Raw genomic sequence first — 22,245 nt, 5'->3', positions numbered from 1 at the left:
TTTGTACCCTTCGAGGCGGCCGTGTCACAATGACAACCATGGTGACACCATGGTGACATGGCCACGGCTGCCCACTGGGACATGGCTGCCACTGCTCTGGGGCTGGTGCCAGAAGTGAGCTGTGGAGGGACGCTTCCCAGCCCTCCATTAGCACCCAGGGCTGGGTCACTGCACCCATACCCCTACATCCACTTCCCCCTGGCCACCTATGCCTCTCGGTCGACTACGGCAAGAAGTCCAAGCTGGAGTTCTCCATCTACCCGGCCCCGCAGGTCTCCACGGCCGTGGTGGAGCCCTACAACTCCATCCTCACCACCCACACCACGCTGGAGCACTCTGACTGCGCCTTCATGGTGGACAACGAGGCCATCTACGACATCTGCCGCAGGAACCTGGACATCGAGAGGCCCACCTACACCAACCTCAACAGGTTGATAGGCCAGATCGTGTCCTCCATCACGGCCTCCCTGCGCTTCGACGGGGCCCTGAATGTTGACCTGACCGAGTTCCAGACCAACCTGGTGCCGTACCCGCGCATCCACTTCCCCCTGGCCACCTATGCCCCCGTCATCTCGGCCGAGAAGGCTTACCACGAGCAGCTCTCGGTGGCCGAGATCACCAACGCCTGCTTCGAGCCGGCCAACCAGATGGTGAAGTGCGACCCGCGGCACGGCAAGTACATGGCGTGCTGCCTGCTGTACCGCGGGGACGTGGTGCCCTAGCACATCAACGCCGCCATCGCCACCATCAAGACCAAGCGCAGCATCCAGTTTGCGGACTGGTGCCCGAGTGGTTTCAAGGTGGGCATCAACTGCCTGCCTCCCACGGTGGTGCCCGGGGGGGACCTGGCCAAGGTGCAGCGCGCCGTCTGCATGCTGAGCAACACCACGGCCATCGCCGAGGCCTGGGCCCGCCTGGACCACAAGTTCGACCTGATGTACGCCAAGCGTGCCTTTGTGCACTGGTACGTGGGCGAGGGCATGGAGGAGGGGGAGTTCTCGGAGGCGCGGGAGGACGTGGCCGCTGAGAGAGGGAGTTCAGAGAATCTTAGCAAATAGAGATAGAGCGCTGACAGTATTAAACTAGTGGATGCTGCTGAATGTCTTTGCTAACCATTTTGCATCGTGCAAATTAACTGAAGCAAGAAGCCTTGGGCCCCTTACCACGTTTAGTTCCTCATAAGAACGTGAAGTAATCTTAAGAAAGTGGCAGAAATTGGTCCTGCAGTTTGGACAAGAGCCAAGCAGCAACTGAGTCTGCGCAAAGACAAGAGGTCAGCTAGCGGTGGTGAGGAAGAGTCACCAACCTTCATCCCCACAACCTCTGGCGACCACTACCAGGAGACACTGCGCAAGCACAGATGGTAGGAGCTTGTGGAAATGACTTCTTGGATCTAATTTTAATATAAAGCGGGGACAGGTTATGCATATGGAGAGGCTTATTGTGAAACTTCAGGCACATGTAACGCTTTGTTGCATATAACCACGGCAAGTTGCCGCGTCGTGAGAGCACGACTCACGGCTTTGGTGAGACAACCCCCCGTGCTGCCCAGTTCCGAATAAACGTCCAGAGAAGGGCAACGAAGCTGGTGAGGGGTCTGGAGAACAAGTCTTACGAGGAGCGGCTGAGGGAGCTGGCATTGTTCAGCCTGGAAAAGAGGAGGCTCAGGGGCGACCGTATCGTGCTCTATAAGTACCTTAAAGGAGGCTGTAGCGAGGCGGGGGTTGGTCTATTCTCCCACGTGCCTGGGGACGGGACAAGGGGGAACGGACTAAAGTTGCGCCAGGGCAGGTTTCGGTTGGGTATTAAGAAGAACTTATTTACCGAAAGGGTTGTTGGGCATCGGAATGGGCTGCCCAGGGAGGTGGTTGAGTCGCCGTCCCTGGAGGCCTTTAAAAGACGTTTAGATGTAGAGCTCGGTGACGTGGTTTAGTGGAGGACTTGTTAGTGTCCGGGTGATGGCGTCATAGAGGAGGGATGACGTCATATGACCTCGTTAACAACCCTTCTAGGGGTTGTTAACCCTCGTTAACAACCCATGCTAATGGCTGTGTAATGCTGTATGTCATCACTACCACGCTTCCCCCACTAAAGGACAGACGTGGCCCAGACCCGTAAGCTGTGCCCGTGCCTGAGGCCTCACAGACACATTCTCGTTGCGCACCTGCGCGGGGGCTCCGTCTGCACTCGTTAACAACCCTTCACCTCCCTCCTCTGCACCCCTTGCGCTGAGGCTGTCGGGGTGTGTCCGGGCGGGCACGCACCATATAAGGTCATATGACGTCATCCCTCCTCTATGACGCCATCACCCGGACACTATATAAGGCCGCGCTCGCCCAGGCCGGGCCAGTGGCAGAGGCGACCTCTGCTGCTGCGCGGTGCTGGGAGCCGGTGTCTGCTGAGGGCTCAGAGGCTGCTGTCCCTCAGAGGTCCAGGCCGTGCGATCGCTGGTGGCTATTGCTGGCAGCGTTTGGTGAACGTTCATCGTTCTCATCCCTTAAGCCATGATCCGGGGTGGTGTGGGCCAGGGGCCCGTGGCGCACAGTCACCCCTCATCCCGTCGGGGCCCAGCGCGACCCCCCAGCAGGCCTGTGCAGCAGGAGGAGCACAGGCAGGAGCTGGAGGCGCTGCGGGCCCAGCTGGAGGCCGAGCGTCTCCACTCGCAGGAGCTGCACCGCCGCTTTGCTGATGAAACCCGCCAGATAAAGAAGATGGCAGAGCAGGAGCGGCAGCTTCTGGCTGAGAAGCTACGCTCCAGATGGGAGCAGCAACGGGCACGGGAGCTGCAGCGGCTGTGGGAGCTGAGCCAGAAGCAGCGGGCAACAGAGATCCGTCAGCTGCTGCGTGAGAAGGAGGCCGAGTGGCGCCAGGCACAGGAGTTGCTCCAAGAGCAGCGGGACGACGCCGTCCGCCAGGCGCGGGACCTGCAGCAGGAGCTGGCCGAGGAGCTGGTGAGGCACGGCTGCAGCAGCAGCAGCGAGGCCCGCAGCAAGCTGCAGGAGGTCCACAGGCAGCTCCACTGGCGGAAGGACAGCAAGCAGACCGCCCGCATCGTAAGCCTCCAAAATGAACTGGAACTGCAGAGAAGGCTCTTCCAGCAGTACATCCTGGAGCAGGCTGAGGGGAGGCCGTCTGCCTCCCACAGCGAAGACAGGGCTGCGGCCTGGCACCGCCTGCAGACTCGCCTGGGCGCAGGGACCACCGGGACCTGCTCTTCGAAGAGCCCCGGTGCATCTGGTGCTGCTGGGGGAGGAGGGCAGCAGACAACCCACTCCAGCTTAAAAGCTCACCTCCAGGGAGAAGGGAAGAGCTGCGGGCGGGCGGTCACAGACGTGGGTGTTCAGGTGGCAGCGCAACAAGAGGCCTGCCCACCTGGCAGTGGAGACAGCCAGCTGCTGCAGGAGAAAGCTCATCTGCAGCATGCCCTGGAGGACCTGCAGAGGCAATGCGGTGTCCTTCAAGAGGAGACCCGCCTTCTGGGGAAGGAAAGCGCTCTGGAACTGGGGGAGGAGGTGGAGAGGCTCCAGCAGAAGACTAGTATGCTAGGCCTCCTTACCAAGCACCTGAAAGAAAACACCAGGCAACTGAAAGAGACCGACCTGAAATCTGGAAAGACTGCTGCAAAGACAGAGCAGGTCGACCAGCAGCAGAGAGGGGAATCGGAAACCGAGGCTGGGACAAAACTTAGGCCTCACAGGAACCTGGATCAGGAACGCTCAAGACTGCAGCAAAGGTACGAGGAGCTGAAAGTGCGTCTGAGAGAGATGACAAATGAAAATGCCAGGCGCGCAGAAGAAAATTCTCAGCTCCGTGGGCAGAAGGAGCGGATAGACGAGGTTCGATCTGACAACGCTGCTCTGAAGGGGAAACTCGTGCAAGTGACAGAGCAGCGAAATTCTGCCATCGGAGAGGCCAAACGTCTTCAAACACGACTGCAAGATCTGGGTTGTGAACTGAAAGCCATGAGACAACTGGCAGGACGAAGGCAACAACAGGAGAACGACCTCGAGGAAACAAGGCGACTGCTGCAGAAGAAGAAAGAGGAAGTTGAGCATTTGCAGAGGGCTTGGGCAGAGCAAAGAAGGACACATGAGGAAGACACGCAAGCGTCTCAAGCGCAGCTGAGAGAATTAGAGAAACAGAATCAGCACCAAAGTCAACAATGGGAGCTGCTCTCTCAGCAACTTGAGCAAGAAAAAAGAAAAGAATCCAACCGTGTCGGTTCAGGACTACCACAGGTGACATCTTCTCCCACAGCACAGGCCTATGCAGAGCAGTCCCATGACCTTTGCAACCGCGAAGACAGCTCTGATGTTTCTGAGGAGGCAACCAAGGTCCCGGCATCCCACACAAGCACCTGGACATCAGATGCCGCACACAACAGTCCTGGGTGCCGCCTTCTTTCAGACCAGGGCCCTGTGCATGGGAACGAAGAAGCAGGAGCAGAGCATGTGTCCTTCATCCTGCAGTCCTCGGGAGAAGAATCGCTAAAACTTCGAAAATTTTTAGCTCGATACAGCTACGATCCTTTCGAGGGTCCTAATGAGCACCCCGAAGCAGAGCTTCCTCTGACTGCGGGAGAATACGTCTATGTCTATGGAGACATGGATGAAGACGGCTGGTTTGTGGGAGAGCTGACGGATGGCACGAGAGGATTTGTCCCCTCTAATTTGGTAGAAGAAGTTTCAGACGATGACCTGGTGACAACTGTGCCTCCAGAGCTACGTGATCTCCTGCAGGATAGCGATGATGAGCTGAGATCTTGCAGCAGGAGAGGAAGGAAGAAACGGAGGAATCGGAGGAATAAATAAAGATCTTGACCAAGGAATCTGTGTCCCCTGTGTCTCCCCCCCTTCTCCCTCCCCTTCCACAGCTTTTATTGCTGAGCGTGACGTTGCCGTATGGACTATCCCTTTGGTCTTTTTGGGTCAGCTGCCCTGGCAATGCCCCCTCCCCACCTCTTGCCCACAGCCAGCCGACTGGATTTGGGGCTGGGGGGTGGCAGAGGGAGGGCGCTGTGGGAGTCCTGATGCTGTGCCAGCACGGCTCAGCAGTAGACAAAACACATTGGTGCAATATCAAGTCAGTTCTAGCCAGAAGTACAGAGCATAGTGCTGCATGGGCTGCTGTGGGGAAGGTTGAGTCCATCCCAGGCAGACCCAGAACACCATACCCACCGTGGTGGGGATGGTATGACCAGGCAGGGTCTAGAGGGGTGGCTGGATCCCCACTGAAAAAGTCGTCAGGGGGCTGTGGAAAGGCTGCTCAGCCTGTAACTTGTGAAGCTTCTGCTCCCTGCTACGAGCTGCTTGGAAAGGCCCGGCTCTTTCAGAACCCACTTTCCCCTTTGGACCAACGGCCCAGGTGTGCTCGGGGCAGCGGTCTGTGCCAGCTGTGACGCATTTCACACCATTGCTGCTTCTGGAAGCCTGCTGCAGGCCCACCGTGCCTGCTGCCGCCATCGTTCACCCGGCTCTGCCACAAGCACCTTGTTTCTCCTCAGGTGTGGCCTCGAGTGAGCTGTCCCCTCCTGGCTGCCTGCAGGAGAGCTTCAGGGGCCTCAAAGAGAAGGCTCTGCTGGGCTCCGCTGTCACTTTGCCCTTTGGAACAAAAGCGCAAACCTGCGCTACAGCACCGCCGTCGTGCAGCCATCTGGGAGCACAACCAACAGGCTCCCTGAGAATCCCCCGTGCCCCCCAGCGTGCCCCCCATTTTCACTCGCCTGTGCCCCCGCTCCCATATGTCCCCCTTTCCCCTCACTATTTCAACTCCCATGTCCCCACCAGTAGTTTCCCAGTGAGCTACGTCCACGGGGCCTGAGGGAACCGGTGGACTTGCTAAGCCACTGGCCATCATACAGGAGAGGCTGTGGAAGTCTGTTTAAGTAGTTCCCACTGACTGGAGGAGAGGAAACATAGCCCCCATTCTACAAAGGGGAAAATGGAAGACCTGGGAGCTACAAGCCTTCCTCCCTTTGTGGGGGTGCACAGCCTTCACCACCCACTGTCCGTCGTACCTGAGAAGTTGTTGCTGAGGGCTATAGAAAATAAGGAGGCGATTGGTGACAGACAACACGGCTTCACTCGGGGCAGATCATGCCTGACAAATCTGGTGCCCTTCTATGATGGGGTTGCAGCATTGGTGGGTAGGGAAAGAGCAACGGACATCATCTACCTGGACTCGTGCAAAGCACTTGCACTGTCCCCCATGATCTCTAAACTGGAGAGACATGGATCGGATGGACGGACAACTCGGTGGGTAAGGAATTGGCGAGATGGTTGCACTCAAAGAGTAGCGGTCAGAGGCTCAGTGTCCAGGCAGAAACCAGTAACGAGTGGCATTCCTCAGGGATCTGCATATTGACCAGTGGTCAGTAGCACCCAGGGGTGGGTCACTGCCCCCCATACCTGGATTTACCCCAGTAAATGCCCTGGTTCAAAGCGCGTCCGTGCTGGCATCTCCTTCGGGCTGCGGGACACGAGCAGGGCCCAGCTGGGCTGTTTGAAATGCATCTTTTACTGTGCCTACAAGCCCTCCAAGCACCCCCGGTGTAGCTCCAGCACCGCCTGTTCCATTCAGTCCAGGGCCTTTGCTGGAGAGCTGCAACTGCAGGGGAAACATCTCCCCTTGGCCTCCCATGGGGCAGGCTGTAGCGTGAGTGTGGGGGGGATGAGGACGACCTGAATGCATGGGGACACCCCAGGCTGGCAGAGCTGATTTCTGCTTGTGCTGTTTATTATTACTGGGATGGAACAGAAGAGGTGTTTTTAGAAACAGAATCCTAGAATGCTTTGGGTTGGAGGGGACCTTAATGACCACTGACCTTAAGGACACCCCCCCGCAGTGCCGGCTGTAGTGTGCCCCCCCCAGGGCAGGCTGTAGTGTGTGAGTGTGGAGAAGAGATCGACACCTGCCTCTGCATTTGTCCTCCTCGGGAAGTTGTAGAAAGCAACGAGGTGAACATGTCTCAAAAAAACAACAAAAAAAACCCAAACCTGTCTCAAAAGACCGACCTTGCGGTTTGGACAAGAGCCATGGAGCAGCTGAGTCTGTACAAAGGCAGGGGGTCGGCTAGTGGTGATGAAGAAGAGCCACCAACCTTCATCCCCACGACCCCCGACGACCACCACCAGAAGGCACTGCGCGCGGGGATAGGTTATGCATATGTATAGGCATATTGGGAAACTTCGTGCCTATGTAACTCTTTACTGTCTATAACGCAAGCAAGTTGCCGCGTTGGGGTGCGCATGCCTTTGGGAGCTGTCCCGCATGTGCCTGGTGCTGAAATAAACCACATACCTACTTTATAATTCATTTGCTTTGAGTTGTGGAGTTCTTCCACGAATCAGTGTCATAAGCAGCAATTTTCTATCCAGAGAGGCCTCTGTCTGCTCTCACCTGCTCCAGATCATGCTTACTGCCTGCAGCACTTGCTTGGCACCAACACAGGCAGAGAGCTAGGAGCAGGGCTGAGCGTGAGGGAGAGGCCAAGCCCTGCAGCTGCTGCTTGCAGCTCATCTCTTACTCTCAGGAGCACCGGGAACGGATGGGAACACCTCACTAAGGTGGCCTTGTCCCACGCCAGCGCACACAGCCTGGTCAGAGACGTGACAGATGCAGGAGGGGTTCTGAGAGCAAGCCCATTCCCCAGTATCCCAAGCACGGGGAGAGGAGAGCCGCATGAAGGGAGAGCCAGTGTTGGGCTGGGGCATGAGCCCCCTGTCAGGCTCTTTCTCACCTGCATCTTGTCATAAGTCTTGGCAAAGACTTATGCAAGTCTTTGTCCGAGTCTTTTCAAAATGAGGGGGGTGTAGCTGCTTCTCCCTCAGGCGGTGGTGGCTTCTCCCATTCTCTTGCTTGTCAGAGGCATTCTGGGGTGATGTGGAGCTCCACAAGAGGAAGCGGCTCGGGCACCTGCTTCACAGAGTGCCTGTGGGATGGATGAGCTGTAACTGATGAGAACAGCCCCAAAGGCCTCCAGCCGTGGCCTGCTCCCCTGTACTGCGTCTGGCTGGGATAGAGTTAATATTCTTAATAGCAGCTTGTAAGGTGCTGTGTTTTAGAGCTGTGGCCAAAACGATGCTGGTAGTGCGCTGAAGTTGTTCGCTTTTGCTGACCAGTGTTTGCACAGCATCGAGGCCTTCTCTAGTTCTTTTACACCTATTTTTACACCTATTTACACTATATTTGTCTATTACACCCGCCCCTCGAGTGAATGGCCGTGGGGTGAGCCAGAGGTTGGGAGGAGACATAACCAGGCAGAGCAACCGTACTAACCAACAAGACGTTCCACGCCATGTAATGTCATGCTCAGCAATAAAAGGGTAAAAGAGGGGGTTTAGAGAGTTATGCAACACATCCTTTCCAGGATTGGTCCCATCACTGGGGATCGGTCATTTTAGAATAGAATGGAATAGAATAGCTCGAGTCGGAAGGGATCGTCAAAGATCATCCAGTCCAACAGCTGAACCACTCCAGAGTTAACTAAAAGTTAAAGCTTATTATTGAGGGCATCATCCAAATGCCTCTCGAACACTGACAGGCATGGGGAGTTACCACCTCACCAGGAAGCCTGTGCCAGTGTTTGACCACCCTCATGGTAAGGCAGTTTTTCCTCAGGTACAGTCTGAACCTCTCCTTGCGCAGCTTTGTGCCATTCCCGTGCATCCTTTCATCGGTTACCAGGGAGAAGAGATCGACACCTGCCTCTGCATTTCTCCTCCTCGGGAAGTTGTAGAAAGCAATGAGGTGGCCTCTTTGCCTTCTCTTCTCCAGCCTAGACAACCCAGGTGACCTCAGCCTGTCCTCACAGGACGTGGCTTCCAGCCCTTTTGCCAGCTTTGTTGCCCTGCTCCGGACACTTTCAAGGACGTCCACATCCCTTTTGTGTTGTGGAGCCCAGAAGTGCACACAATACTCAAGGTGAGGCTGCACACGTACTAAATACAGCAAGAAAATTAATTATTAATTAATTAATTAAGATAATTAAATGCAGCAAGACAATTAACGGCTGGCTTTACTGGGTTGAATGCACTCCAGAATGCATTTTGCCCTCGTGGCTGCCAGGACTTGGCTGCTGGCTCACGCTGAGCCTGCTGTGGAGCTGCACCTCCAGAGCCCTTTCTGCTGAGCTGCTCTCTCCAGCCACTCGTCTCCCAGCCTGTGCTTGCATCCAGCATTACGCTGTCCCAGGGGCAGCACCTGGCAGCTTCCGTTGTTGAACTTCATGCCGTTACTAATCTCCCAGTGTGCCAATCTGTCTAGATCCTTCTGCAAAGCCTCTCAGCCCTCCACGGAGTCAACGGTGCCTCCCAGTTTAGTGTCATTGGCAAACCTGCTGAGGACCCATTCCTCTCCTGCACCTAGATCTTTGATAAACATGTTGAAGGTAATTGGCCCCAGAACTGAGCCCTGGGGAAGACCGCTAGAGACTGGCCACCAGCCAGATGTAGCCCCACTCACTAAGAAACTTGAGGTTGCGCGCCAAGAAACGTTTCCCGCATCGGGACAAGAGGTTCCCAGCAGGCCCAACAGACCTCTCATTCGTACAGCAGGCCAGCGTGTATGAGTGGTGCGCTCAGTAGTGCCCAGATAATGATGGGGTGTGCCAGGCCCCTGTGTGCACTGCACCCTGTAAGGCTGGGCTGACTTGTGGTCACACTGAGGTCTGTTTGATGCCCTCTGCTAGCCCCACACACTGGTAAGCTGCCAAGCAGCCATTCAGCAGGCATATTTGGCTTTGCTCCATCACTGTTTTCAGCAATAAATCTATTGCTGCTTCTCTCTTAGGAGTGAAGCGCATCATTCCTTTTGCGACACATGGACGAGCACAGATTTCTGAGCTGGGATTCAGTGCTGCTGCCCACTGGGACATGGCTGTCACTGCTCTGGGGCTGGTGCCAGAAGTGAGTTGTGGAGGGACGCTTCCCAGCCCTCCATTAGCACCCAGGGGTGGGTCACTGCCCCCCATACCTGGATTTACCCCAGTAAATGCCCTGGTTCAAAACGCGAGGAGCTGTGAGGACCAGTTCAGTCCTGACTTGTTCCTACCATCTTCTTTAAACCCTTCCCTAGACTCTATGCCATGCTGGGAACAGCAGCCCCCGCTCAGCATTGGGGTGAGGGGCTGCTCACCCCATACATATCCACTGCTCGGGATAGCAGGCAGGTGAGGAAGCTGCCATCAGCGCACCCCAGGACCCTCCCGGATTGCTGATGTCTTGCGGTGTTATCCCTCCAGCACACAGATGGTGCTTGAAGTCCCCTGGGAGGACGGGGCCCTGCAAACGTGAAGTTTCTCCTACCTATCTGTAGAGGGACTCAGTACTTGTTTTTTTCCTGGTCAGTTCCCTTTCTTGCACAGGCACAGAGGAACTGGGTAGAGCAGCCTCGGTTTTATTTAGAGGAGATGTCAGTGGGGCAGCACGCCCTCACTGACCAGAGACGGGGTCTCTTCAAGGAAGTGTGCCAGGTCAGTGTAGGTGTCTTCTGGCAGCACTTGAAGCAGCAGGTGGTAGAAGAACTCCCGGTCGTAATAGGAGGCGTAGAGCACCGCGACACCCAGCATGAAAGTGACGGCCAGCTCCACGCACACGAAGATCAGGCAGAATGTCCTGTGGGGCAGAAAAAGAGCTGGAAAAAGGGCAGGCTGGACGCATCCCGCACCCATGCCAGAGGGGGCTGTTCTGGGAGCCCCACAGGCTGCCCCTCCAGGCATTTCTCATTGCTCATTCGGACAGGCTTGGACGTGAGCCTCCACAAGCCCAGGAAGACACCTCGGCATTGGGCAAACACGCCGCAGCAGGCGTCCTGGCCATCCCAGTCGCTGCAGGGGAACCTGGGTGGGCACAGGGCACCTGAGGGGACACTCACCACAGCCAGGAAAAGGCACTTCTTCTCCTCGCCAGTTCCTCCGTCTTCTGTAGGTCAACACAAGGTAGGGACACTTGTCAGGCCCCACCGCACAGTCCGGTTCAGTACCCCACAGTAAATGCCAGTAACACACAGTACCCCAGTAAATGCCCTGGTTCAAAGCGCGTCCGTGCTGGCATCTCCTTCGGGCTGCGGGACACGAGCAGGGCCCAGCTGGGCTGTTTGAAATGCATCTTTTACTGTGCCTACAAGCCCTCCAAGCACCCCCGGTGTAGCTCCAGCTCCGCCTGTTCCATTCAGTCCAGGGCCTTTGCTGGAGAGCTGCAACTGCAGGGGAAACATCTCCCCTTGGCCTCCCATGGGGCAGGCTGTAGCGTGAGTGTGGGGGGGATGAGGACGACCTGAATGCATGGGGACACCCCAGGCTGGCAGAGCTGATTTCTGCTTGTGCTGTTTATTATTACTGGGATGGAACAGAAGAGGTGTTTTTAGAAACAGAATCCTAGAATGCTTTGGGTTGGAGGGGACCTTAATGACCACTGACCTTAAGGACAGCCCCTCCCAGTGCCCCCCCCAGCACGCCCCACAGCACAGAACCTTCCAGAGCGCCCCCCCCCCCCCAGCCCGGCCCTGCCTCAGCTCTGCCTCCCGCCTGAGGGTGGTGAAGGCTCTGCACCCCCACAAAGGGAGGAAGGCTTGTAGCTCCCAGGTCTTCCATTTTCCCCTTTGTAGAATGGGGGCTATGTTTCCTCTCCTCCAGTCAGTGGGAACTACTTAAACAGACTTCCACAGCCTCTCCTGTATGATGGCCAGTGGCTTAGCAAGTCCACCGGTTCCCTCAGGCCCCGTGGACGTAGCTCACTGGGAAACTACTGGTGGGGACATGGGAGTTGAAATAGTGAGGGGAAAGGGGGACATATGGGAGCGGGGGCACAGGCGAGTGAAAATGGGGGGCACGCTGGGGGGCACGGGGGATTCTCAGGGAGCCTGTTGGTTGTGCTCCCAGATGGCTGCACGACGGCGGTGCTGTAGCGCAGGTTTGCGCTTTTGTTCCAAAGGGCAAAGTGACAGCGGAGCCCAGCAGAGCCTTCTCTTTGAGGCCCCTGAAGCTCTCCTGCAGGCAGCCAGGAGGGGACAGCTCACTCGAGGCCACACCTGAGGAGAAACAAGGTGCTTGTGGCAGAGCCGGGTGAACGATGGCGGCAGCAGGCACGGTGGGCCTGCAGCAGGCTTCCAGAAGCAGCAATGGTGTGAAATGCGTCACAGCTGGCACAGACCGCTGCCCCGAGCACACCTGGGCCGTTGGTCCAAAGGGGAAAGTGGGTTCTGAAAGAGCCGGGCCTTTCCAAGCAGCTCGTAGCAGGGAGCAGAAGCTTCACAAGTTACAGGCTGAGCAGCCTTTCCACAGCCCCCTGACGACTTTTTCAGTGGGGATCCAGCCACCCCTCTAGACCCTGCCTGGTCATACCATCCCCACCACGGTGGGTATGGTGTTCTGGGTCTGCCTGGGATGGACTCAACCTTCCCCACAGCAGCCCATGCAGCACTATGCTCTGTACTTCTGGCTAGAACTGACTTGATATTGCACCAATGTGTTTTGTCTACTGCTGAGCCGTGCTGGCACAGCATCAGGACTCCCACAGCGCCCTCCCTCTGCCACCCCCCAGCCCCAAATCCAGTCGGCTGGCTGTGGGCAAGAGGTGGGGAGGGGGCATTGCCAGGGCAGCTGACCCAAAAAGACCAAAGGGATAGTCCATACGGCAACGTCACGCTCAGCAATAAAAGCTGTGGAAGGGGAGGGAGAAGGGGGGGAGACACAGGGGACACAGATTCCTTGGTCAAGATCTTTATTTATTCCTCCGATTCCTCCGTTTCTTCCTTCCTCTCCTGCTGCAAGATCTCAGCTCATCATCGCTATCCTGCAGGAGATCACGTAGCTCTGGAGGCACAGTTGTCACCAGGTCATCGTCTGAAACTTCTTCTACCAAATTAGAGGGGACAAATCCTCTCGTGCCATCCGTCAGCTCTCCCACAAACCAGCCGTCTTCATCCATGTCTCCATAGACATAGACGTATTCTCCCGCAGTCAGAGGAAGCTCTGCTTCGGGGTGCTCATTAGGACCCTCGAAAGGATCGTAGCTGTATCGAGCTAAAAATTTTCGAAGTTTTAGCGATTCTTCTCCCGAGGACTGCAGGATGAAGGACACATGCTCTGCTCCTGCTTCTTCGTTCCCATGCACAGGGCCCTGGTCTGAAAGAAGGCGGCACCCAGGACTGTTGTGTGCGGCATCTGATGTCGAGGTGCTTGTGTGGGATGCCGGGACCTTGGTTGCCTCCTCAGAAACATCAGAGCTGTCTTCGCGGTTGCAAAGGTCATGGGACTGCTCTGCATAGGCCTGTGCTGTGGGAGAAGATGTCACCTGTGGTAGTCCTGAACCGACACGGTTGGATTCTTTTCTTTTTTCTTGCTCAAGTTGCTGAGAGAGCAGCTCCCATTGTTGACTTTGGTGCTGATTCTGTTTCTCTAATTCTCTCAGCTGCGCTTGAGACGCTTGCGTGTCTTCCTCATGTGTCCTTCTTTGCTCTGCCCAAGCACTCTGCAAATGCTCAACTTCCTCTTTCTTCTTCTGCAGCAGTCGCCTTGTTTCCTCGAGGTCGTTCTCCTGTTGTTGCCTTCGTCCTGCCAGTTGTCTCATGGCTTTCAGTTCACAACCCAGATCTTGCAGTCGTGTTTGAAGACGTTTGGCCTCTCCGATGGCAGAATTTCGCTGCTCTGTCACTTGCACGAGTTTCCCCTTCAGAGCAGCGTTGTCAGATCGAACCTCGTCTATCCGCTCCTTCTGCCCACGGAGCTGAGAATTTTCTTCTGCGCGCCTGGCATTTTCATTTGTCATCTCTCTCAGACGCACTTTCAGCTCCTCGTACCTTTGCTGCAGTCTTGAGCGTTCCTGATCCAGGTTCCTGTGAGGCCTAAGTTTTGTCCCAGCCTCGGTTTCCGATTCCCCTCTCTGCTGCTGGTCGACCTGCTCTGTCTTTGCAGCAGTCTTTCCAGATTTCAGGGCGATCTCTTTCAGTTGCCTGGTGTTTTCTTTCAGGTGCTTGGTAAGGAGGCCTAGCATACTAGTCTTCTGCTGGAGCCTCTCCACCTCCTCCCCCAGTTCCAGAGCGCTTTCCTTCCCCAGAAGGCGGGTCTCCTCTTGAAGGACACCGCATTGCCTCTGCAGGTCCTCCAGGGCATGCTGCAGATGAGCTTTCTCCTGCAGCAGCTGGCTGTCTCCACTGCCAGGTGGGCAGGCCTCTTGTTGCGCTGCCACCTGAACACCCACGTCTGTGACCGCCCGCCCGCAGCTCTTCCCTTCTCCCTGGAGGTGAGCTTTTAAGCTGGAGTGGGTTGTCTGCTGCCCTCCTCCCCCAGCAGCACCAGATGCACCGGGGCTCTTCGAAGAGCAGGTCCCGGTGGTCCCTGCGCCCAGGCGAGTCTGCAGGCGGTGCCAGGCCGCAGCCCTGTCTTCGCTGTGGGAGGCAGACGGCCTCCCCTCAGCCTGCTCCAGGATGTACTGCTGGAAGAGCCTTCTCTGCAGTTCCAGTTCATTTTGGAGGCTTACGATGCGGGCGGTCTGCTTGCTGTCCTTCCGCCAGTGGAGCTGCCTGTGGACCTCCTGCAGCTTGCTGCGGGCCTCGCTGCTGCTGCTGCAGCCGTGCCTCACCAGCTCCTCGGCCAGCTCCTGCTGCAGGTCCCGCGCCTGGCGGACGGCGTCGTCCCGCTGCTCTTGGAGCAACTCCTGTGCCTGGCGCCACTCGGCCTCCTTCTCACGCAGCAGCTGACGGATCTCTGTTGCCCGCTGCTTCTGGCTCAGCTCCCACAGCCGCTGCAGCTCCCGTGCCCGTTGCTGCTCCCATCTGGAGCGTAGCTTCTCAGCCAGAAGCTGCCGCTCCTGCTCTGCCATCTTCTTTATCTGGCGGGTTTCATCAGCAAAGCGGCGGTGCAGCTCCTGCGAGTGGAGACGCTCGGCCTCCAGCTGGGCCCGCAGCGCCTCCAGCTCCTGCCTGTGCTCCTCCTGCTGCACAGGCCTGCTGGGGGGTCGCGCTGGGCCCCGACGGGATGAGGGGTGACTGTGCGCCACGGGCCCCTGGCCCACACCACCCCGGATCATGGCTTAAGGATTCAGAACGATGAACGTTCACCAAACGCTGCCAGCAATAGCCACCAGCGATCGCACGGCCTGGACCTCTGAGGGACAGCAGCCTCTGAGCCCTCAGCAGACACCGGCTCCCAGCACCGCGCAGCAGCAGAGGTCGCCTCTGCCACTGGCCCGGCCTGGGCGAGCGCGGCCTTATATAGTGTCCGGGTGATGGCGTCATAGAGGAGGGATGACGTCATATGACCTCGTTAACAACCCTTCTAGGGGTTGTTAACCCTCGTTAACAACCCATGCTAATGGCTGTGTAATGCTGTATGTCATCACTACCACGCTTCCCCCACTAAAGGACAGACGTGGTCCAGACCCGTAAGCTGTGCCCGTGCCTGAGGCCTCACAGACACATTCTCGTTGCGCACCTGCGCGGGGGCTCCGTCTGCACTCGTTAACAACCCTTCACCTCCCTCCTCTGCACCCCTTGCGCTGAGGCTGTCGGGGTGTGTCCGGGCGGGCACGCACCATATAAGGTCATATGACGTCATCCCTCCTCTATGACGCCATCACCCGGACACTATATAAGGCCGCGCTCGCCCAGGCCGGGCCAGTGGCAGAGGCGACCTCTGCTGCTGCGCGGTGCTGGGAGCCGGTGTCTGCTGAGGGCTCAGAGGCTGCTGTCCCTCAGAGGTCCAGGCCGTGCGATCGCTGGTGGCTATTGCTGGCAGCGTTTGGTGAACGTTCATCGTTCTCATCCCTTAAGCCATGATCCGGGGTGGTGTGGGCCAGGGGCCCGTGGCGCACAGTCACCCCTCATCCCGTCGGGGCCCAGCGCGACCCCCCAGCAGGCCTGTGCAGCAGGAGGAGCACAGGCAGGAGCTGGAGGCGCTGCGGGCCCAGCTGGAGGCCGAGCGTCTCCACTCGCAGGAGCTGCACCGCCGCTTTGCTGATGAAACCCGCCAGATAAAGAAGATGGCAGAGCAGGAGCGGCAGCTTCTGGCTGAGAAGCTACGCTCCAGATGGGAGCAGCAACGGGCACGGGAGCTGCAGCGGCTGTGGGAGCTGAGCCAGAAGCAGCGGGCAACAGAGATCCGTCAGCTGCTGCGTGAGAAGGAGGCCGAGTGGCGCCAGGCACAGGAGTTGCTCCAAGAGCAGCGGGACGACGCCGTCCGCCAGGCGCGGGACCTGCAGCAGGAGCTGGCCGAGGAGCTGGTGAGGCACGGCTGCAGCAGCAGCAGCGAGGCCCGCAGCAAGCTGCAGGAGGTCCACAGGCAGCTCCACTGGCGGAAGGACAGCAAGCAGACCGCCCGCATCGTAAGCCTCCAAAATGAACTGGAACTGCAGAGAAGGCTCTTCCAGCAGTACATCCTGGAGCAGGCTGAGGGGAGGCCGTCTGCCTCCCACAGCGAAGACAGGGCTGCGGCCTGGCACCGCCTGCAGACTCGCCTGGGCGCAGGGACCACCGGGACCTGCTCTTCGAAGAGCCCCGGTGCATCTGGTGCTGCTGGGGGAGGAGGGCAGCAGACAACCCACTCCAGCTTAAAAGCTCACCTCCAGGGAGAAGGGAAGAGCTGCGGGCGGGCGGTCACAGACGTGGGTGTTCAGGTGGCAGCGCAACAAGAGGCCTGCCCACCTGGCAGTGGAGACAGCCAGCTGCTGCAGGAGAAAGCTCATCTGCAGCATGCCCTGGAGGACCTGCAGAGGCAATGCGGTGTCCTTCAAGAGGAGACCCGCCTTCTGGGGAAGGAAAGCGCTCTGGAACTGGGGGAGGAGGTGGAGAGGCTCCAGCAGAAGACTAGTATGCTAGGCCTCCTTACCAAGCACCTGAAAGAAAACACCAGGCAACTGAAAGAGACCGACCTGAAATCTGGAAAGACTGCTGCAAAGACAGAGCAGGTCGACCAGCAGCAGAGAGGGGAATCGGAAACCGAGGCTGGGACAAAACTTAGGCCTCACAGGAACCTGGATCAGGAACGCTCAAGACTGCAGCAAAGGTACGAGGAGCTGAAAGTGCGTCTGAGAGAGATGACAAATGAAAATGCCAGGCGCGCAGAAGAAAATTCTCAGCTCCGTGGGCAGAAGGAGCGGATAGACGAGGTTCGATCTGACAACGCTGCTCTGAAGGGGAAACTCGTGCAAGTGACAGAGCAGCGAAATTCTGCCATCGGAGAGGCCAAACGTCTTCAAACACGACTGCAAGATCTGGGTTGTGAACTGAAAGCCATGAGACAACTGGCAGGACGAAGGCAACAACAGGAGAACGACCTCGAGGAAACAAGGCGACTGCTGCAGAAGAAGAAAGAGGAAGTTGAGCATTTGCAGAGGGCTTGGGCAGAGCAAAGAAGGACACATGAGGAAGACACGCAAGCGTCTCAAGCGCAGCTGAGAGAATTAGAGAAACAGAATCAGCACCAAAGTCAACAATGGGAGCTGCTCTCTCAGCAACTTGAGCAAGAAAAAAGAAAAGAATCCAACCGTATCGGTTCAGGACTACCACAGGTGACATCTTCTCCCACAGCACAGGCCTATGCAGAACAGTCCCATGACCTTTGCAACCGCGAAGACAGCTCTGATGTTTCTGAGGAGGCAACCAAGGTCCCGGCATCCCACACAAGCACCTCGACATCAGATGCCGCACACAACAGTCCTGGGTGCCGCCTTCTTTCAGACGAGGGCCCTGTGCATGGGAACGAAGAATCAGGAGCAGAGCATGTGTCCTTCATCCTGCAGTCCTCGGAAGAAGAATCGCTAAAACTTCGAAAATTTTTAGCTCGATACAGCTACGATCCTTTCGAGGGTCCTAATGAGCACCCCGAAGCAGAGCTTCCTCTGACTGCGGGAGAATACGTCTATGTCTATGGAGACATGGATGAAGACGGCTGGTTTGTGGGAGAGCTGACGGATGGCACGAGAGGATTTGTCCCCTCTAATTTGGTAGAAGAAGTTTCAGACGATGACCTGGTGACAACTGTGCCTCCAGAGCTACGTGATCTCCTGCAGGATAGCGATGATGAACTGAGATCTTGCAGCAGGAGAGGAAGGAAGAAACGGAGGAATCGGAGGAATAAATAAAGATCTTGACCAAGGAATCTGTGTCCCCTGTGTCTCCCCCCCTTCTCCCTCCCCTTCCACAGCTTTTATTGCTGAGCGTGACGTTGCCGTATGGACTATCCCTTTGGTCTTTTTGGGTCAGCTGCCCTGGCAATGCCCCCTCCCCACCTCTTGCCCACAGCCAGCCGACTGGATTTGGGGCTGGGGGGTGGCAGAGGGAGGGCGCTGTGGGAGTCCTGATGCTGTGCCAGCACGGCTCAGCAGTAGACAAAACACATTGGTGCAATATCAAGTCAGTTCTAGCCAGAAGTACAGAGCATAGTGCTGCATGGGCTGCTGTGGGGAAGGTTGAGTCCATCCCAGGCAGACCCAGAACACCATACCCACCGTGGTGGGGATGGTATGACCAGGCAGGGTCTAGAGGGGTGGCTGGATCCCCACTGAAAAAGTCGTCAGGGGGCTGTGGAAAGGCTGCTCAGCCTGTAACTTGTGAAGCTTCTGCTCCCTGCTACGAGCTGCTTGGAAAGGCCCGGCTCTTTCAGAACCCACTTTCCCCTTTGGACCAACGGCCCAGGTGTGCTCGGGGCAGCGGTCTGTGCCAGCTGTGACGCATTTCACACCATTGCTGCTTCTGGAAGCCTGCTGCAGGCCCACCGTGCCTGCTGCCGCCATCGTTCACCCGGCTCTGCCACAAGCACCTTGTTTCTCCTCAGGTGTGGCCTCGAGTGAGCTGTCCCCTCCTGGCTGCCTGCAGGAGAGCTTCAGGGGCCTCAAAGAGAAGGCTCTGCTGGGCTCCGCTGTCACTTTGCCCTTTGGAACAAAAGCGCAAACCTGCGCTACAGCACCGCCGTCGTGCAGCCATCTGGGAGCACAACCAACAGGCTCCCTGAGAATCCCCCGTGCCCCCCAGCGTGCCCCCCATTTTCACTCGCCTGTGCCCCCACTCCCATATGTCCCCCTTTCCCCTCACTATTTCAACTCCCATGTCCCCACCAGTAGTTTCCCAGTGAGCTACGTCCACGGGGCCTGAGGGAACCGGTGGACTTGCTAAGCCACTGGCCATCATACAGGAGAGGCTGTGGAAGTCTGTTTAAGTAGTTCCCACTGACTGGAGGAGAGGAAACATAGCCCCCATTCTAAAAAGGGGAAAATGGAAGACCTGGGAGCTACAAGCCTTCCTCCCTTTGTGGGGGTGCACAGCCTTCACCACCCTCAGGCGGGAGGCAGAGCTGAGGCAGGGCCGGGCTGGGTGGGGGGGGCGCTCTGGAAGGTTCTGTGCTGTGGGGCGTGCTGGGGGGGGGCACTGGGAGGGGGTGTCCTTAAGGTCAGTGGTCATTAAGGTCCCCTCCAACCCAAAGCCTTCTAGGATTCTGTTTCTAAAAACACCTCTTCTGTTCCATCCCAGTAATAATAAACAGCACAAGCAGAAATCAGCTCTGCCAGCCTGGGGTGTCCCCATGCATTCAGGTCGTCCTCATCCCCCCCACACTCACGCTACAGCCTGCCCCATGGGAGGCCAAGGGGAGATGTTTCCCCTGCAGTTGCAGCTCTCCAGCAAAGGCCCTGGACTGAATGGAACAGGCGGTGCTGGAGCTACACCGGGGGTGCTTGGAGGGCTTGTAGGCACAGTAAAAGATGCATTTCAAACAGCCCAGCTGGGCCCTGCTCGTGTCCCGCAGCCCGAAGGAGATGCCAGCACGGACGCGCTTTGAACCAGGGCATTTACTGGGGTACTGTGTGTTACTGGCATTTACTGTGGGGTACTGAACCGGACTGTGCGGTGGGGCCTGACAAGTGTCCCTACCTTGTGTTGACCTACAGAAGACGGAGGAACTGGCGAGGAGAAGAGGTGCCTTTTCCTGGCTGTGGTGAGTGTCCCCTCAGGTGCCCTGTGCCCACCCAGGTTCCCCTGCAGCGACTGGGATGGCCAGGACGCCTGCTGCGGCGTGTTTGCCCAATGCCGAGGTGTCTTCCTGGGCTTGTGGAGGCTCACGTCCAAGCCTGTCCGAATGAGCAATGAGAAATGCCTGGAGGGGCAGCCTGTGGGGCTCCCAGAACAGCCCCCTCTGGCATGGGTGCGGGATGCGTCCAGCCTGCCCTTTTTCCAGCTCTTTTTCTGCCCCACAGGACATTCTGCCTGATCTTCCTGTGCGTGGAGCTGGCCGTCACTTTCATGCTGGGTGTCGCGGTGCTCTACGCCTCCTATTACGACCGGGAGTTCTTCTACCACCTGCTGCTTCAAGTGCTGCCAGAAGACATCTTCACTGACCTGGCACACTTCCTTGAAGAGACCCCGTCTCTGGTCAGTGAGGGCGTGCTGCCCCACTGACATCTCCTCTAAATAAAACCGAGGCTGCTCTACCCAGTTCCTCTGTGCCTGTGCAAGAAAGGGAACTGACCAGGAAAAAAACAAGTACTGAGTCCCTCTACAGATAGGTAGGAGAAACTTCACGTTTGCAGGGCCCCGGGGGACTTCAAGCACCATCTGTGTGCTGGAGGGATAACACCGCAAGACATCAGCAATCCGGGAGGGTCCTGGGGTGCGCTGATGGCAGCTTCCTCACCTGCCTGCTATCCCGAGCAGTGGATATGTATGGGGTGAGCAGCCCCTCACCCCAATGCTGAGCGGGGGCTGCTGTTCCCAGCATGGTATAGAGTCTAGGGAAGGGTTTAAAGAAGATGGTAGGAACAAGTCAGGACTGAACTGGTCCTCACAGCTCCTCGCGCTTTGAACCAGGGCATTTACTGGGGTAAATCCAGGTATGGGGGGCAGTGACCCACCCCTGGGTGCTAATGGAGGGCTGGGAAGCGTCCCTCCACAACTCACTTCTGGCACCAGCCCCAGAGCAGTGACAGCCATGTCCCAGTGGGCAGCAGCACTGAATCCCAGCTCAGAAATCTGTGCTCGTCCATGTGTCGCAAAAGGAATGATGCGCTTCACTCCTAAGAGAGAAGCAGCAATAGATTTATTGCTGAAAACAGTGATGGAGCAAAGCCAAATATGCCTGCTGAATGGCTGCTTGGCAGCTTACCAGTGTGTGGGGCTAGCAGAGGGCATCAAACGGACCTCAGTGTGACCACAAGTCAGCCCAGCCTTACAGGGTGCAGTGCACACAGGGGCCTGGCACACCCCATCATTATCTGGGCACTACTGAGCGCACAACTCATACATGCTGGCCTGCTGTACGAATGAGAGGTCTGTTGGGCCTGCTGGGAACCTCTTGTCCCGATGCGGGAAACGTTTCTTGGCGCGCAACCTCAAGTTTCTTAGTGAGTGGGGCTACATCTGGCTGGTGGCCAGTCACTAGCGGTCTTCCCCAGGGCTCAGTTCTGGGGCCAATTACCTTCAACATGTTTATCAAAGATCTAGGTGCAGGAGAGGAATGGGTCCTCAGCAAGTTTGCCAATGACACTAAACTGGGAGGCACCGTTGGCTCCGTGGAGGGCTGAGAGGCTTTGCAGAAGGATCTAGACAGATTGGCACACTGGGAGATTAGTAACGGCATGAAGTTCAACAACGGAAGATGCCAGGTGCTGCACCTGGGACAGCGTAATGCTGGATGCAAGCACAGGCTGGGAGACGAGTGGCTGGAGAGAGCAGCTCAGCAGAAAGGGCTCTGGAGGTGCAGCTCCACAGCAGGCTCAGCGTGAGCCAGCAGCCAAGTCCTGGCAGCCACGAGGGCAAAATGCATTCTGGAGTGCATTCAACCCAGTAAAGCCAGCCGTTAATTGTCTTGCTGCATTTAATTATCTTAATTAATTAATTAATAATTAATTTTCTTGCTGTATTTAGTACGTGTGCAGCCTCACCTTGAGTATTGTGTGCACTTCTGGGCTCCACAACACAAAAGGGATGTGGACGTCCTTGAAAGTGTCCGGAGCAGGGCAACAAAGCTGGCAAAAGGGCTGGAAGCCACGTCCTGTGAGGACAGGCTGAGGTCACCTGGGTTGTCTAGGCTGGAGAAGAGAAGGCAAAGAGGCCACCTCATTGCTTTCTACAACTTCCCGAGGAGGAGAAATGCAGAGGCAGGTGTCGATCTCTTCTCCCTGGTAACCGATGAAAGGATGCACGGGAATGGCACAAAGCTGCGCAAGGAGAGGTTCAGACTGTACCTGAGGAAAAACTGCCTTACCATGAGGGTGGTCAAACACTGGCACAGGCTTCCTGGTGAGGTGGTAACTCCCCATG

General features: G+C 57.1%; 1 protein-coding gene and 1 pseudogene across 1 annotated transcript; both read left to right on the top strand.

Annotated features, from left to right (window-relative positions):
* Positions 1-59: 59 nt before the first annotated feature.
* LOC136787976 (tubulin alpha-1A chain-like) lies at positions 60-1,058 on the top strand (annotated as a pseudogene).
* A 14,712-nt stretch (positions 1,059-15,770) lies between these two features.
* On the top strand, positions 15,771-18,077 carry LOC136787975 (RIMS-binding protein 3C-like). The gene has a single exon (XM_066985419.1). It carries the CDS (start codon positions 15,771-15,773, stop codon positions 18,075-18,077), a length of 2,307 nt encoding a protein of 768 aa, XP_066841520.1.
* Positions 18,078-22,245: the final 4,168 nt, after the last annotated feature.

This window comes from Anser cygnoides, chromosome 32 (genome assembly GCF_040182565.1).
Source record: "Anser cygnoides isolate HZ-2024a breed goose chromosome 32, Taihu_goose_T2T_genome, whole genome shotgun sequence".
Taxonomy (NCBI): Eukaryota; Metazoa; Chordata; class Aves; order Anseriformes; family Anatidae; genus Anser; species Anser cygnoides.
This window is presented reverse-complemented; position numbering and strand designations above follow the sequence as displayed.